We start from the raw sequence: 17,547 nt of genomic DNA, 5'->3' as shown, positions 1-17,547 counted from the left end.
GTGTATGTGTGTGTCTGTGACAAAATACCTGAGAAAAACAATTTAAGGGAGGAAAGATTTATTTTGGCTTACAGTATTAGAGGTTTAAGTCCATGGTGAGCTAGCTCCATGGCCTTCGGACTGAAGTGAGACAGAGCATATGGTAGAGAAGGCTGATACCTCATAGCAACCAGGAAGCAGAGCGAGACAGAGAGAGGAGGATGCTGGGGAAGGGATATATCCTTCATGCCCCAGTGACCCACTTCCTCCAATCAGGCCCCTCCTTCCACAGTTTCCATACCTATCCATAGTTCTTTTAATTATGAATCCATCAATGGACTCATACATCGATTAGGTCAAAGCCCTCATGATCCAATCACTTTCCAAAAACCCACTTTTGAACATTACATTTGAGACAAAGTCTTCAATACATGAGCCTTTGGGGAACATTGTCTATTCAAACTACAACACTTGACTTTTCAAAAAATACTTTTACCTGTTCAGCAAGTATTTGTTAAGAACTTACTCTCTACCAACACTTGTGACAGACACTTGAGTTTCCTTATTTCCCTGCTAAGGATTTGCCCTTTAAAATAGGTTTATCCTTTCTCTTTCCCAGGTTTTGAAGAAGGACAGAAATATGCTGAGAAAATAATAGCAAGACACAAAGAGATTCTTGAATCTGTTACTGAGTTATGTGGTTCTCTCACAGAACTTGAAGAAAAACTGAAGGTAGTTTCTCCTTTCCAGAATATGTATTTTCAAGTGATATAAAAAATGTGTTGATCAAATGTCTTCTGGTGCAAAGATGTTCTAATACAAATTCTCAAGAGACATTATGTGCACATTTCTTTCATAGCATTCTAACATAATTATCTGGGTGCTTGTGATAATTAATTCTGTTTCTTTCTCATCACTGTAGAGAAAAACGTTGCTGGGAATGAAGGCTAAATGCAATTAAGGTGTCTTGTTTACACTTTCACAGATCATATCCTAAAGGATAAATGTATGCCATTAAAACCAAAGTAAAGTCCATATTAAGTACCCTTATGTTTGTGCTCATAAGTAATGTAATGGTTTTTCTTCCTCCAAATTGTGGCAGCAGAGAAAATAAAATTAATATTCAAGTATTATATTCATTGAGCATTTAACTTCATGGAAATACTAAACTAACCATTATTACCTTTTGTGGAATCAAAAAATGATGGTGTCTATGTCTATATGCTTATGTATATACAATATATACAATGCTTATGTCTATGGATAGGCAAGGTAAAATATTCATGCTGTTTTGTCTATCTCATATTAAAAATGGGTTTGATTAATGCTATTTTTACAACTGACTGAAAGAACTGGTTATTTAGCATGAGGAGAATAACTAGTTAATGGAGAACATAGGCTCTAGATTAAAATCTAGCTGCCATGGAATACTGATCTCTCAAAGGCTCTGTTTCCATCTACTAAATGGATCATAGTGAGGTCCTGAGACTTGAATGTGAAGATACCCAAGATTATTGGGATCATTGTTGTTATTCAGGCCTACTAGTGGTTTTGCAGGTAAGAGGAAAGTTACATTTATTTATTTTTAAAAGCCATTTTTTCTATATCAATTTCCATGTCATAAATTTAAGTGCCTAACCCATTCAAATAATTTGTGAGACTTTTAATTCAGTAGGTACACAAACAAATTCCCTTTTTCCTTTGGTTGAGTTCAGATTTTTCAGCTTCTCTACCATTTTAAATAGCACTGCAATAAACATCTTTGTACATAGCACTTTCTTTCTTTTGTGTTATTACCTACACATAAATTCTCCAAAGCATATTTGGAAAAATGGCTATGAAATTGTTAATATTTCTAATATATGTCGAATTGCTTTTCATAAGTGTTTTACAATTATAATGCCACCAGTAATGTATGAATGAACCATATATCTTATGCTATCTTTTCAATATTTATAATTTCTGCCCCACCTCTACCTCAGCCCCTGGGGACCTGTTTCTTCTCCCATCTTCCCATACATGGGTGAAAATCACTGCTTCCTCTGACTCTTCACTTTTTACTCTCTACTTCCTCATGGAGTGCCGTTTTCTCATTCAGACCTCACATGGCAGCAGAAGAGGTCTCTCTCAGGTCTCATTGACAAGGGCACCAGTCCCATTCATGAGGGCTCCGTCCCTCCCTATCACTTCCCAAAGGCAGAGTGATGGTAGTGATACTGCCATCAACACATTCAGAACATAGCTGTAGCACAATCATGAAGAACCATTGCCATTACACCCCAAACCCCCTCCTTGATTGTACTTAAGGAAATTTTCTCACTCTGCTTGGCTTAGTGTTCCACTTTAGCACTATGCTTTGTCCTGAAGCAGTTTCTTCAGAAAAAGTTTGTATTTTGTAGCATTTGTAGTAAATTCTCAAAGGATTTGTACAGGATTCAAGTGGTAAATAGATTGCCCAGCAAGTACAAGACCCAGAATTCAAACCCCAGAACTGCAAAAAAAAAAAAAAAACCAGATAAAAGAAAGAAAGGATTGATACAAAGAAGAAGAATTGAGTAGCTTGAAAAGGTTTGATTTGGATGGATGGCTATCAAAATGAGGAAGGGTCTCTGGCAGAAAAAAGTATGATCAACATCACCCTTAGGAGTTACAGTCTCAACAGAAGCTCATCAAATAATGCTTGCTAACACTTTACAGATGGTTATGTGGTTATGTGAAAACTGTAAGTGTCCAGTTTTTATGTTTTTTAAGTTGATGCTTTGGCTCTCTTTTGTAGGGGTTATTGGAAAGTGAATCCAGAAATGTATGTCAAGGCTAAAATAGTGATTTTTAAAAATCATTTTTATCTTTACAGTAATATGGTATTTACAAAGAACTTTCATACCTCTTATCTCCTATAATTTCTAAATAACCTTGAGAAATAAGGCAAATGTTTTCCTTTTGTGTTTGGTTTGGTTTGGTTTGGGGTGATCCTGGTGTTTGAACTCAGGGACTTATACTTGCTAGGCAGGCGCTCTACCACTCGAGTCACGCCTCCAGCCCTTTTTTGCTTTCAGTTTCTTTTTAGGCAGGGTCTCTCATTTTTTGCCAGGGCCAGCCTCAGACCACAATCCTACTACCTATGGCCTCCTGTGCAGCTGGGGCCACAGACGCTCACTACTACTGCCTGACTTTTGTCTGGGCTGGCCTTGAACTATGATCCTCATGATCTCTGCCTTTTTCTTTTTTCCTTTATTGTTGTGCTGGGTGAGGGTACACTGTAATATTTACAAAGGTTCTTACAATGTATCAACTGTGTCATACTTGAATTTACTCCTTCCACCACAACCCTTTATCTGCTCCTCTCCCACTTCATGGAATAGTTTCAACATGTATCATTTTTGCATTTACATGCATGTGTACACATTTTTGCACCATATTTACTCTCCAACCACCTTTCTCTGCCACCTTCCCCCTCCCACAGGTGCCATCCCTCCCCCTTGGCAGGACCTGTTCTGCCCTCCTGTTCTTTGATTTTGCAGAAGAGAAAAGAGAAAAAGAAAAACATGACATTTTTGCTAGTTTGAGATAAAGATAGCTACACAGAAATGTAATATTTCCATGCATATGTGTGTTATACTCCCAATTGGTTTATCTCCTCTAATTATCTACATTCTTTCTTAGTGCCTTTCTTATGGTGGCTTCAGTCGGTTTAAGATTTCTATATTTATTCTTGTATAGACAGTATATCACCCATATTCAAGTTCTTAGTTTCCTTCTTTTACCTTACCCCTCCATGCGTGACCTCTCCTTAATGTGACCAGTGTTTCATAGTATTGCTACATTTGTATTAGTTCTGTATTCCACATATGAAAGAGAACATGCAGCTTTTGGCCTCCTGAGTCTGGCTCACTTCAATTAGATGACAATCTCTGCCTTTTAGGTAGCTGGGATTGCAGGTGTGAACCACCACACCTGATCTTGTTTTCCTTATTTTAAAAATGAAGGGAGAGATCCAAAGAGGGCAAAAGTGCTTTCCTTGGGGCCCAACACTCAGTAGTGGTGGATCTGAATTTGAACTAATTCAAAACCTAATATTCTTTCCACAACAGCTGCCATTGTGGAATTAGATACCAAGTGTGTACTGAGCAGAGTGACTCATTCAGTAATCAAAACCTGTTTAGTTTTAGAGTTGAGATTAAAAGTTGAATCTCCCGTAGGACTTGCCTGAAACCTCCGAGCCAGTGTAGCATTTGCACTTTGGCGAATATGCCTTCTCTCTTAAGGCCATCTAATAGCCACCATCCACGTGGAACAGAGAATTTTCTGTTGCAGTGTAGTCATCATCCTAAATTGGTGTGTTCTATCACTTGGGGTACCTGTGGCTCTGTTCACCTTCACAAAATCTTCTTGGCCCTCACACTGGCTCTCCAGCAGCTTGCAGCTCCCCACTACCTCCATGACTAAAGCAAAATCCTGGGAAATGCAAGAACAGCATGGCACCCCTACACAAGGCATCCTGTGTTCTTAATTCTTTTCCCTTTCCTATACTCAGCAATAGTTCCTTCCTCTCTTCAAGATTCTCACAAACAGTTTGCTTGTGTAGAGTCTCTGGATTTTCTACTTTCTTCTCCACCGTGACCCTTAATCATTGCTACCTCATTGTTGCTCCGTAGAAGCACAATGATCCTTTTCTCTAGAGAGTGCTCCTGCAGGAGTATTTTACTATAACAATTACTTTTTTGCCTGTTAGGCCTTTGAACAATTGTTTTTTACTGGCAATGGACTTTATCAAAAGAGTGAGGAAGGAAGGAACTATGAGCTTGGAGGGATAATTTTATAAACCACATAATGGGAGTACAGCATAATAGGAGCACAGTGTATTCTTGTGGAATACATTTATTAAAAGGTTGCAAGTGGCTTATATTTTCCGAGTGCTTAGCGAATGCCATTGTTTCTCCAACTTTCCTGGCCCAGGAGCTCACTAACTGTTGCTTTGAACAGCAGGGAGATGTTCTAAAGATGAATCCAAATTTGGAGGACTTCCATGACAATTTCATTGACCTACTAAAGGAACCGGCAAGAAATAAGCAGACAATATTCAATGAAGGAAGGAATAAGGTAAAGAAAACTACTTAACTTCAGCTATTCATTACTTTTGTTTTGAAATTAGTCATTGTGCATTGAAAAAAAGTAAATAGAAGCCTTCCATCTATTCAAATTAAACCTCCAGTATAAATTAATTTTCCTTATCCCTGACATCCTACCTCCCATTTACTTAGTCCTTCAGCCTCTCTCTGTTTCCCTCTGAGTCTCTCCTACTGAGTATTGGAACCATAGCTTTTCACAAAGGCATTGGGACATACATACAAATACCATAGTGTTAGCCCAAACCACTTCCATTTCTCCCATCTCCTGCTGTCTTTCACATTGTCTTTTTATATTCAATCCAATTTCAAATTTACTTCTCTTTGAATCATACTGCCACAGGGGTAAGGTGGTTGTTGTTGTGTTACACTACCCATCAGAAAATCTCAGTACATGAAATGAGGGTCTGTCTTCTCCCACAGAGTCACTCTACACGATATTTCCAGGCACCTGTATTTAAATACAGAATCCAGCTGAAATACAAATACTAAAATATTTAGCGAAATGTTTAAATGACTTTAAAACCTAGACATTTACATATAAATTAAAGTACATAGCAAAATCTACAAATACTCACAAAATGCAAATCTATCATGCTTTCAAAAGAAGTGTTATTTAAATCTCAACATCCTCCTGGATTGTCAGTATAAGTTGTTCACTCTCTATTCACAGCTTCCAGATTATAATTAGCACTTGGCTTTTTGCTTTGCAACTTCCCTGTTCCCAATGTTTCTTTCCTGAAAGAACAGCAGGGTCAACATGACTTTCAGTAGCCCAAAATTAATAAACTACATACTTTTGTGATACAAGAATTAAATACTCTTTCTCTCTCATACACACACACAAAAGCAAAACAAATGAAAACCTTCTCCTTATTTGTTGCAATTATTTCATGGACAAAGATTTCTTTCCTTGCAGTCAATACAGTTCTTCTAGCTTCTGTATAGGTTCTTTTTCACAGGTAAATCTATGTCAAGGTACAGTGCCTTGAGGCACTTAAACCTTGGGTTCTCCCTGAGTACAATGAAAGTGGTGCAGCCTTGGTCATCTTGTTGGATTTTAATCTTACCTCAAATGGTCTTCAGTTACTTGGTCTAAATCAGAGTTCCAAAACCTCAGCACTATTGACATTTTGACCAGAGAATTCTTTGCTGGGGGGAGGGGAATGCTGTGCTGTGCCTTGTAAAATATTTAACAGCATCCCCTTGCTACTACCCACCAGGTGTCAATAGCACTACTGCCCTCTCCAACTACAGCAATAACAAAATGACTCTCCATATAGTCAAATGCCTCATGGGAAGCAAAAATCACCTCTTGACTGAGAACAAAAATACCCGGTTAAAATAATAAAGTATTAAATACACTTCATTTTCTTATCTAAATCTCTAAGCATTTTAAATCTAGTATCTCATTGTTAATTTTTGATATTCTGCACATTTTCCTACATTATCAAACAGGTACATTTAATGCAAACTCAGAAATAAATATTATTGCTGCCAAAGCAAACACACTCATTTTTATTTAGTAAAATGTTTCTTTCTTGCTTTTATTACTTTTCTTATTAGAGGAAACAGATCTCTTTAAATAAATAAATGAGATTTACTTTTGTTGAAAAATAACTTTTACTCTAATATAAATTAAAAGTATGATAAATCAAGTCATTTGGAATAAAAGTGAAGGTCCACAGTTACAGCTGTCAAGAATTTCCCCTGACGTCATTTCATACACACATTCTGGCGCAATTGGAAAAGACAGCCTAATGAAAGGGTAGCAGTAATCTTCACTTTTAAGCAGCTCAATCACATTTGTCTTCTTACTGTCTCTATAATTTATACATATAGGTCAGATGTAATGATTCTCCAAAACATCATATGGGCAGAAAAAGGAAGTACCAAGTAAAAGCTTGTCCAGGAATTATTACATTCAATTCTGATAACCTTAAATGGTGTTAATCTTCCTCAGAAAATTATCTGAGTTAGAAAGAACAGTTCTACCAAACTTTATAAGATGATATTCATCACAGGAATTTTCTCCTGGAGCTAGCAAAGTGCTCCTCGTTTTTCTGACCCCAAAATACAGCAAGCAGAATTAGAGAATTCTGTCAATTCAATGCGTGTTGCTCTGCTAACAGATCAGTGATGGTGTTTTACCCCCAGGGTGGGTGCTGGGACGAAATCCACAGTAATATCTAAAACTCCTGAGGTTAAATGAAGGCACAGAGTATTAAGAGACTTGCTTAAAACCCTGGAACTATAGAATGGAAGATGAGGGCATTTAGTTACAGGATTTTAGTGCTAGGAGAGATTTAACAATCATCTGATCAAATCTCATTTTACAAGTGAGGAAACTGAGGCCAAAAGAGATGAACCATCTTGCCCTCCAAACATCTCAAAAGGTAGTGTCAGAACCTGGCCGGAAGCCCAGCTCTTCTGAATTTCAGCCAGACAGCTTTTCCACAAGACCAAAGGGAGCTCCAAGGAACTGGTATAAATTACTGAGCTGTTTTGTAATGATACTACAGAGGTCTGTGCTAAACCTTTCCCCTCTTTCTACTCCTCTGTTCACGTGAGGATTAATAAAATGATAGCATGGAAGCGCCTTTATACCAAACAATTCAGTGGAGTGAGTTACTCTTGTCAGACTGGGAAGGACAGTTCCTGAGCCCTCTTCTGCTAACCTCTCTAATTTTTTAAATTATTTTAGATTCTTTTTTTTTTTGTGGCTTAATTTTTTTTAAATTTTATATATATATTTTTTTATTCATTTATTCATATGTGCATACATTATTTGGGCCTTCTCTCCCCCTGCCCCTCTTCCCCAGCCTCTTGCCCCCTCCCCTACTCACTTCCAGACAGAACCTGTTCTGCCCTTATCTCTAATTTTGTTGAAGAGAAGACATAAGCATAATAAGGAAGACAAAGCGTTTTTGCTAGTTAAGATAAGGACAGCTATAGAGAGAGATTCCTAGCATTGCTTCCATGCACATGTGTATTATAAATAGAATTGGTTCATCTCTACCAGACCTCTTCACTACTTCCCATATTGACATCTGTTGCTTTAAGGTTTCTGTATTAGCTCCTCTGCAGTGGGGACATCAAACACTTTCAAGTTTTGGGTTTCCTGCCTATCCCTATTCCTCCCGTATGTGTTCTCCCCTTAGCGTGTGACCCAAATCCAACAACATTGCTGTATTTGCCCTAGATCTTAAGTCCGCATATGAGGGAGAACATACGATTTTTGGTCTTCTGAGCCTGGCTAACCTCGCTCAGGATGATGTTCTCCAGTTCCATCCATTTACCTGCAAATGATAAGATTTCATTCTTCTTCATGACTGAGTAAAACTCCATTGTGTATAAATACCACATTTTCTTAATCCATTCATCAGTAGTGGGGCATCTGAGTTGTTTCCATAACTTGGCTATTGTGAATAGCGCTGCAATAAACATGGGTGTGCAGGTGCCTCTGGAGTAACCTGAGTCACATTCCTTTGGGTATATCCCCAGGAGTGGGATTGATGGATCATATGGCAGGTCTATATTTAGATTTTAAGAAGCCTCCATATTGTTTTCCAGAGTGGTTGCATCAGCTTGCATTCCCACCAGCAGTGTATGAGGATTCTTTCTTCTCCACATCCTCACCAACACCTGTTGTTGGCAGTGTTTTTGATGATAGCTATTCTAACAGGGGTGAGGTGGAATCTTAGTGTGTTTTTTTTTTTTTTTAAAGTTTTTTTGCAATACTGAGGCTTGAACCCAGGGCCTCGTGCTTGCTAGGTAGGTGCTCTACCACTTGAGCCACTCTGCCAGGCCCATTAGTGTGGTTTTGATTTGCATTGCCTTTATGGCCAGAGATGGTGAGCATTTTTTCATGTGTTTTTTGGCCATTTGAATTTCTTCTTTTGAGAAAGTTCTGTTTAATTCAGTTGCCCATTTCCTTTTTGGTTCACTGATTTTGGGAGAGTTTAGTTTTTTTGAGTTCCCTGTATAGTCTGGTTATCAGTCCTTTGTCTGATGTATAGATGGCAAATATTTTCTCCCACTCTGTGGGTGGTTTCTTCAGTTTAGAGACCATTTCTTTTGTTATGAAGAAGCTTTTCAATTTTGTGTAGTCCCATTTGCCCATCCTTTCTCTTAGCTGCTAAGCTGCTGGGGTTCTATTGAGGAAGTCTTTGCCTATACCTATTACTTCCAGAATATTCCCTGCTCTTTCTGTACTAACTTTAGAGTTTTGGGTCTGATATTAAGGTCCTTGATCATTTTGAGTTGATACTAGTACAGGGTGATAAACATGGATCTAGTTTCAGTTTTTTGCAGGCATATAACCACTTTTCCCAGCAACATTTGTTGAAGAGGCTGTCTTTTCTCCTTCATATGTTTTTGGTGCCTTTGTCAAAAATAAGGTGGGTATAGCTGTGTGAATTCATATTCGGGTCCTCTATTCTGTTCCACTGGTCTGGTCTTCACCTCTGTTTTTGTGCCAGTACCATGCTGCTTGTATTGCTATTGCTTTGTAATATAGTTTGAAGTCAGGTATTGTGATGCCTCCAGCATTGCTCTTTTTTGCTGAGTATTGCCTTGGCTACTCACTCTCTCTTGTGTTTCCAAATGAACTTTAGGGTAGATTTTTCAGTCTCTGTGTCAAAGTCATTGGGATTTTGATGGGAATTGCATTAAACATGTAGATTGCTTTTGGAAGTATCGCCATTTTTACTATGTTGATTCTATCAAGCCATGAGCATGGGAGATCTTTCTGCCTTCTGTAGTCTTCCTCCATCTCTTTCTTCAGAGGTTTATAGTTCTCCTTGTAAAGGTCATTCGCATCCTTTGTTAAGTTTATTCCAAGGTATTTGATTTTTTTTTTGAGGTTATTGTAAATGGAATTATTTCCATATATTCTTTCTCAATTTGTTCATTATTGGTGTATAGAAAAGTTAATGATTTTTGTAAGTTGATTTTGTATCCTGCCACCTTGCTGTAGCTATTTATGGTGTCTAGGAGTTTTTGGGTAGAGTTTTTTGGGTCTTTAAGGTATAGGATCATATCATCTGCAAATAAGGATATTTTGACAGTTTCTTACCTATTTGTATTCCTTTTATTTCTTCTTCTTGCCTAATTGCTCTGGCTAGGAATTCCAGTACTATGTTGAATAGGAGTGGGGATAGAGAGCACTCTTGTCTCATTCCTGATTTTTAGGGAAAATGGTTTCAGTTTTCACCATTAAGTATGATGTTGGCTGTAGGTTTGTCATATATAGCCTTTACAATGTTGAGGTACATTCTTTCTATTCCTAGTTTTCTTAGAGCTTTTATCATGAAGTGGTGTTGAATCTTATTAAAGGCTTTTTCTGCATCTACTGAGATGATCAAGTGGTTTTTGTCTTTGCTTCTGTTAATGTGCTGTATTACATTTATAGATTTGTGTATGTTGAACCACCCCTGCATCCTTGGGATGAAGCCAACTTGGTCATGGTGGATGATCTTTCTGATATGTTGTTGGATTTGGTTTGCCATTATTTTATTGAGGATTTTTGCATCTCTGTTCATTAAGAAAATTGGCCTATAGTTCTCCTTTTTGGAGGTATCTTTGTCTGGTTTTGGGATGAATATAATACTGGCTTAGTAAAATAAGTTAGGCAGTGTTCCTTTCTCGTGGAAAAGTTTGAGGAGAGTTGGTATTAGTTCCTCTTTAAAGGTCTGATAGAATTCAGGAAGAAATCCATCAGGTCCCAGACTTTTCCTTTTTAGAGACTCTTTATTGCCGCTTCAATTTCATTTTATGTTATAGATCTATTCAGGTGATTGATATCCTCTTGGTTCAATTTTGGATGGTCATATATATCTGTACATTTGTCCATTTCTTCAAGATTTTCAAATTTATTAGAGTATAGATTCTCAAAGTAGTCTCTGATGATTCCCTGGATTTTTGTGGTGTTTGTTGTCATCTCCCCTTTTGCATTTCTGATTTTACTGATTAGGGTTTTTTCTTTCCTCCTTTCAGTCAGATTTGCCAGGGGTCTGTTACCCTTGTTTATCTTTTCAAAGAACCAGCCTTTTGTTTCATTGATTCTTTGTATGGTTTTTGTTTGTTTGTTTGTTTCTATTTCATTAATTTCAGCCCTTATTTTTATTATTTCTGTCTCTGCTTGTTTTGAGGTTTTGCTTGTTCTTGTTTTTCTAGGAGTTTGAGATGTAGCATTAGGTCATTGATTTGAGATCTTTCTGTCCTTTTAATATATGCAGTCATGGCTATAAACTTTCCTCTTAAGACTGCCTTTGCTGTGACCCATAGGTTCTGAGAGGTCGTGTTTTCATTTTCATTAACTTCTAGGAACATTTTAATTTCCTCTTTTATTTCATCAATGAACCATTGATCATTGAGCAATGTGTCGTTCAGCTTCCAATTGTTTGCATGTTTTCTATTGTTGTTTTTGTTGTTGAGTTCTAGTTTTAATGCATTGTGATCAGATAGAACACATGGGAATATTTCTATTTTCTTATATTTGCTGAGGCTTGCTTTTTGCCCTAAAATATGATCAATTTTGGAGAAGGTTCCATGGGATGCTGAGAAGAATGTACATTTGTGTAGAAGATGGATGAAATATTCTGTAGACATCAGCTAGGTCCATTTGATCTATGGTGTGATTTAGTTCTAGAATTTCTTTATTGACTTTTTGTTTGGATGGCCTATCTATTGGTGATAGGGGAGCATTAAAGTCTCCCACTACCACTGTCAGAGTCTATATGTGCTTTTAGGTCCTTCAGAGTATGTTTGATGAAATTGGGTACACTGATGTTGGGTGCATATAGGTTGATAATTGTCATTTCCTTTTGGTGTATTTCCCTTTTATTAGTATGGAGTGTCCTTCTTTAGCTCATTTGATCAATGTAAGTTTGAAGTTTACTTTGTCCAAGATAAGTATTGCTACTCCTGCCTGTTTTCAGGGACCATTGGCTTGGTAAATCTTCTTCCATCTTTCACCCTAACCCTGTGCTTCTTTCTCTCAATGAGATGGGTCTCCCGTAAACAACAAATCGTTAGATCTTCCTTTTTAATCCAGTTTGCCAAACGATGTCTTTTGATGGGGGAGTTAAGTCCATTAACATTCAGTGTTAGTATTGACAGGTATGTGGTGATTCCTGTCATTTAGTTGTCTTTCTTGTTTAAGGGTTTGATTGCATGCAGCTGAATCAGTGTTACCCTCTACTTTCTTGCTTTTTCTTCTCCTGTGGTTTGGTATTGCCTGCCCTTTTATGGTTTTGTTTGCTTTCACTTTCTGTGTGCAGAATTCCTTGAAGAATCTTTTGTAGTGGTGGTCATGTATTGTTTTAGTTTCTGCTTATCATGGAAGACTTTTATTGCTCCATCTATTTTGAATGATAGTTTTGCTGGGTAGAGTATTCTAGGGTTGAAGTTATTTTCATTCAGTGCCCAGAAGACTTCACTCCATGCTCTTCTTGCTTTTAAGGTTTCCATTGAGAAATCTGCAGTGATTTTGATGGGCTTACCTTTGTATGTTATTTGGTTTTTCCCTCTTACAGCCTTCAGTATTCTTTCACTATTCTCTGTGCTTCTTGTTTTAATGATAATATGTCGTGGAGTAGTTCTACCAAGTCTGTTTGGTGTCCTGGAGGCTTTCTATACCTGAATGGGCATAGCTTTCTCTAGATTTGGGAAATTTTCTGTTATTATTTTGTTGAACATTTTATGAATCCTTTTTGCTTGCACCTCTTCTCCTTCTTCAATGCCCATGAGTCTCAGGTTTGGTCTTTTGATGGAGTCAGTGAGTTCTTGCATATTCTTTTCACAGGTCTTGAGTTGTTTGACTTATAGCTCTTCAGTTTTTTCTTTAATTTCCATTTCATCTTCAAGTTCTGAGATTCTGTCTTCCACTTGTTCTAGTCTGCTGGAATGGCCTTCTATTGTGTTTTGTGTATCTGTTTCATTCTGGGTCACTTGCTCTTTAATATTCTCAATTTTCATCTTTAATTCATTTATCTCTGTATTTATAGTGTTCTCTGTTTCACTTTGGTGTTTATTTAGGGCTCCTATGAGCTCATTTATTTGTTTCTGTGTCTTCTTATATTCTTTATTTTTATTGTCTTGGTATTTCTTGAGTGTCTCCTGTACGTTTTGGTTGACCTTGTCTAGTAACATCACCATGAAATTCTCATTGATCACTTGCAGGATTTCTTCTTTGAGGATGTTCTTGTGGGCATTGTTGGATTCCCTGGCATTGTTTATCTTTGTTTTGTTGGAGTCTGGAACTGGATATCCATTTTCTTCATTTCCCTCTGAATCCTATATTAAATTATTTTGGGGAGGGTAGAATGGTTTCCATCCCTTTTTTGTCTTCCCATCACTCCACTTTGTGTTGTTGGCTATTGGTGTTTTCAATATAGGCTATTTCAATATAGGCTATTGGTGTTTTCAGTCACCTGTTTTCTTTCCCTTGATTAAATTTTGTTTTGTGGATGTATTGGACTTTTAGCTTAGTGTATTATGCTATTTCTGTCCTTGTTATGGGTGTACTTTAACTAGTATTAGCTAACTCACAATAGTAAAACTAACAAAAAAAGAAAACACAAAGAAATCAACAAGGAGAAATGAACAAACAAACAAGAAACAAAACAAACACACAAATAAACTCTAGGTTCAGGAACAATAGATTGTCAGTCTTAGTAGTTCTGGTGTTACTCCTTCAGCATCCAGTTCTGGTGTTGGTATTTAAGCAGAGGCTCTGTTTTAGTCTTGCCAGGTAGCTGGGGAGACTCACCAGTTTGTCTTCTGTCTTTCGGCAGCAGCTGCTTAGTCAGCTCCTCCCTCAGTGAGGGTGGCAGTTTGAATTTGTATATTGTCCTCAAGTTCTGGAGAACAGATCTGCAACCATCCTGTTTTGGAGTTGGGTTTTTGCTGTGTTGGTTTACTAGGGGCTTGTTTCTTTGCCTTATCCCCTTTCTCTGGGGCAAGGGCAGTGATCTGTCAGTTGGTCCCCTGCAGTCAGCATGTTGTGATGGTTTGCTGATTATTTTTCAATTCTGCAATGTTGTTTTACTTTGGATGTTGCTCACTGGCTTAGGAGATGAGCTTTGTGGACTGCTACCTGCCCTATTTCAGGTAGCGGCTTATCACCTACCGCTGTTAGCCCTTCTGCCTTTCCAGCCTTTGTTTACTGAAAGTTCATGCAGAGATCAGCTACTTGCTCCTCCCCCTTCTCCCATGTGCTTACAGCACCCCACCCCCCTGCCATGTGTTAGTTTTTAGTTCCTTGTTTACTAAGTTTTTTTTTATTTTGCGAAGTGGGAGGTCAGTCTGCCCAGGCAGCTATATTTGTTTATCCCAGGGGTGGCTGGGGGAATACTGTGTGATGTTTGGTGCTCACCTGTTGGTCTGCTGAATATCTCCCAAGCAGGTTTGGAGCAGGTGTCTGGCATCATGGGAACCCTCTTGTTTTCTCAGTGTAACTAGGCATGGAGAAGCTTTGTACGGGCTGCGGTTCAGGGTGTCAAAGTTTTGATTCTTTTTGGTGCTTTATTTCTGTCAAGTGTGGCTCCAGCGTCTCAGCATGATTTTTTTTTCTTTTATTATTCATATGTGCATACAAGGATGGGTCATTTCTCCCCCCTGCCCCCACCCCCTCCCTTACCACCCACTCCTCCCCCCTTCTCCCCCCCACCCCCTCAATACCCAGCAGAAACTATTTTGCCCTTATTTCTAATTTTGTTGTAGAGAGAGTATAAGCTATAATAGGAAGGAACAAGGGGTTTTGCTGGTTGAGATAAGGATAGCTATACAGGGCATTGACTCAAATTGATTTCCTGTGCATGTCTGTTACCTTCTAGGTAAATTTTTTTGATCTAACCTTTTCTCTAGTTCCTAGTCCCCTTTTCCTATTGGCCTCAGTTGCTTTTAAGGTATCTGCTTTAGTTTCTCTGCATTAACGGCAACATATGCTAGCTAGTTTTTTAGGTGTCTTACCTATCCTCACCCCTCCCTTGTGTGCTCTCGCTTTTATCATGTGCTCAAAGTCCAATCCCATTGGTGTGTTTGCCCTTGATCTAATGTCCACATATGAGGGAGAACATACGATTTTTGGTCTTTTGGGCCAGGCTAACCTCACTCAGAATGATGTTCTCCAATTCCATCCATTTACCAGCGAATGATAACATTTCGTTCTTCTTCATGGCTGCATAAAATTCCATTGTGTATAGATACCACATTTTCTTAATCCATTTGTCAGTGCTGGGGCATCTTGGCTGTTTCCATAACTTGGCTATTGTGAATAGTGCCGCAATAAACATGGGTGTGCAGGTGCCTCTGGAGTAACCTGTGTCACAGTCTTTTGGGTATATCCCCAAGAGTGGTATTGCTGGATCAAATGATAGATCAATGTCTAGCTTTTTAAGTAGCCTCCAAATTTTTTCCCAGAGTGGTTGTACTAGTTTAAATTCCCACCAACAGTGTAAGAGTGTTCCTTTTTCCCCTCATCCTCACCAACACCTCTTGTTGGTGGTGTTGCTGATGATGGCTATTCTAACGTGTGAGGTGGAATCTTAGTGTGGTTTTAATTTGCATTTCCTTTATTGCTAGAGATGGAGAGCATTTTTTCATGTGCTTTTTGGCCATTTGAATTTCTTGTTTTGGAAAGTTCTGTTTAGTTCACTTGCCCATTTGTTTATTGGTTCATTAGTTTTGGGAGAATTTAGTTTTTTAAGTTCCCTATGTATTCTGGTTATCAGTCTTTTGTCTGATGTATAGCTGGCAAATATTTTCTCCCACTCTGTGGGTGTTCTCTTCAGTTTAGAGACCATTTCTTTTGATGAACAGAAGCTTTTTAGTTTTATGAAGTCCCATTTATCTATGCTATCTCTTAGTTGCTGTGCTGCTGGGGTTTCGTTGAGAAAGTTCTTACCTATACCTACTAATTCCAGAGTATTTCCTACTCTTTCCTGTATCAACTTTAGAGTTTGTGGTCTGATATTAAGATCCTTGATCCATTTTGAGTTAATCTTGGTATAGGGTGATATACATGGATCTAGTTTCAGTTTTTTGCAGACTGCTAACCAGTTTTCCCAGCAGTTTTTGTTGAAGAGGCTGCTATTTCTCCATTGTATATTTTTAACTCCTTTGTCAAAGACAAGTTGGTTATAGTTTTCTGGCTTCATATCTGGGTCCTCTATTCTGTTCCACTGGTCTTCATGTCTGTTTTTGTGCCAGTACCATGCTGTTTTTATTGTTATTGCTTCAGAATATAGTTTGAAGTCAGGTATTGTGATACCTCCAGCATTGTTCTTTTGACTGAGTATTGCCTTGGCTATTTGTGGCTTCCTGTGTTTCCATATAAATTTCACGATAGATTTTTCGATCTCTTTAATGAATGTCATTGGAATTTTGATGGGAATTGCATTAAACATGTAGATTACTTTTGGGAGTATCGACATTTTTACTATGTTGATTCTACCAATCCATGAGCATGGACGATCTCTCCACTTTCTATAGTCTTCCTCAATCTCTTTCTTCAGAAGTGTATAGTTTTCCTTGTAGAGGTCTTTCACATCTTTTGTTAGGCTTACACTTAGGTATTTGATTTTTTTTGAGGCTATTGTAACTGGAATTGTTTTCATACATTCTTTTTCCGTTTGCTCATTGTTAGTGTATAGAAATGCTAATGATTTTTCTATGTTGATTTTATATCCTGCTACCTTGCTATAGCTAATAATGATGTCTAGAAACTTCTGAGTAGAGTTTCTTGGATCTTTAAGGACCATGTCGTCTGCAAATAGGGATATTTTGACAGTTTCTTTACCTATTTGTGTTCCTTTTATTCCTTCTTCTTGCCTAATTGCTCTGGCTAGGAATTCCAGTACTATGTTGAATAGGAGTGGAGATAGTGGGCATCCTTGTCTGGTTCCTGATTTTAGAGGGAATGGTTTTAATTTTTCTCCGTTAAGTATAATGCTGGCTGTAGGTTTGTCATATGTAGCTTTTATAATGTTGAGGTACTTTCCTTCTATTCCTAGTTTTCTTAGAGCTTTTATCATGAAATGATGTTGGATCTTATCAAAGGCTTTTTCTGCATCTATTGAGATGATCAAGTGGTTTTTGTCTTTGCTTCTGTTAATGTGGTTTATTACGTTTATTGATTTTTGTATGTTGAATCACCCCTGCATCCCTGGGATGAAGCCTACCTGGTCGTGGTGAATAATCTTTTTGATGTGTTGTTGAATTCGGTTTGCCATTATTTTGTTGAGGATTTTTGCATCAATGTTCATTAAGGAGATTGGCCTATAGTTCTCCTTTTTGGAGGTGTCTTTGCCTGGTTTTGGGATAAGTGTAATAGTGGCTTCATAAAATGTGTTTGGCAGTTTTCCTTCCCTTTCTATTTCATGGAACAGTTTAAGGAGGGTTGGTATCAGTTCTTCTTTAAAGGTCTGATAGAATTCAG

General features: G+C 37.9%; 1 protein-coding gene across 8 annotated transcripts in view; it reads left to right on the top strand.

Annotated features, from left to right (window-relative positions):
- Positions 1-17,547, top strand: part of Ccdc141 (coiled-coil domain containing 141) — a 185,997-nt gene that overhangs the window by 155,061 nt on the left and 13,389 nt on the right. For 5 of the 8 annotated variants that reach the window (XM_074071190.1, XM_074071189.1, XM_074071186.1 and 2 more), the window contains 2 exons: positions 599-711; positions 4,963-5,079. In XM_074071190.1, the coding sequence (XP_073927291.1) occupies positions 599-711; positions 4,963-5,079 (230 nt within the window). The remainder of the gene's footprint in view (positions 1-598; positions 712-4,962; positions 5,080-17,547) is intronic. The other 3 variants (XM_074071187.1, XM_074071193.1, XM_074071188.1) reach the window with 2 other exon arrangements.

Source organism: Castor canadensis, chromosome 4 (assembly GCF_047511655.1).
Source record: "Castor canadensis chromosome 4, mCasCan1.hap1v2, whole genome shotgun sequence".
Classification (NCBI taxonomy): domain Eukaryota; kingdom Metazoa; phylum Chordata; class Mammalia; order Rodentia; family Castoridae; genus Castor; species Castor canadensis.
Note: the sequence above shows the minus strand (reverse complement) of the source record. Positions and strands in the feature narration are given on the sequence as shown.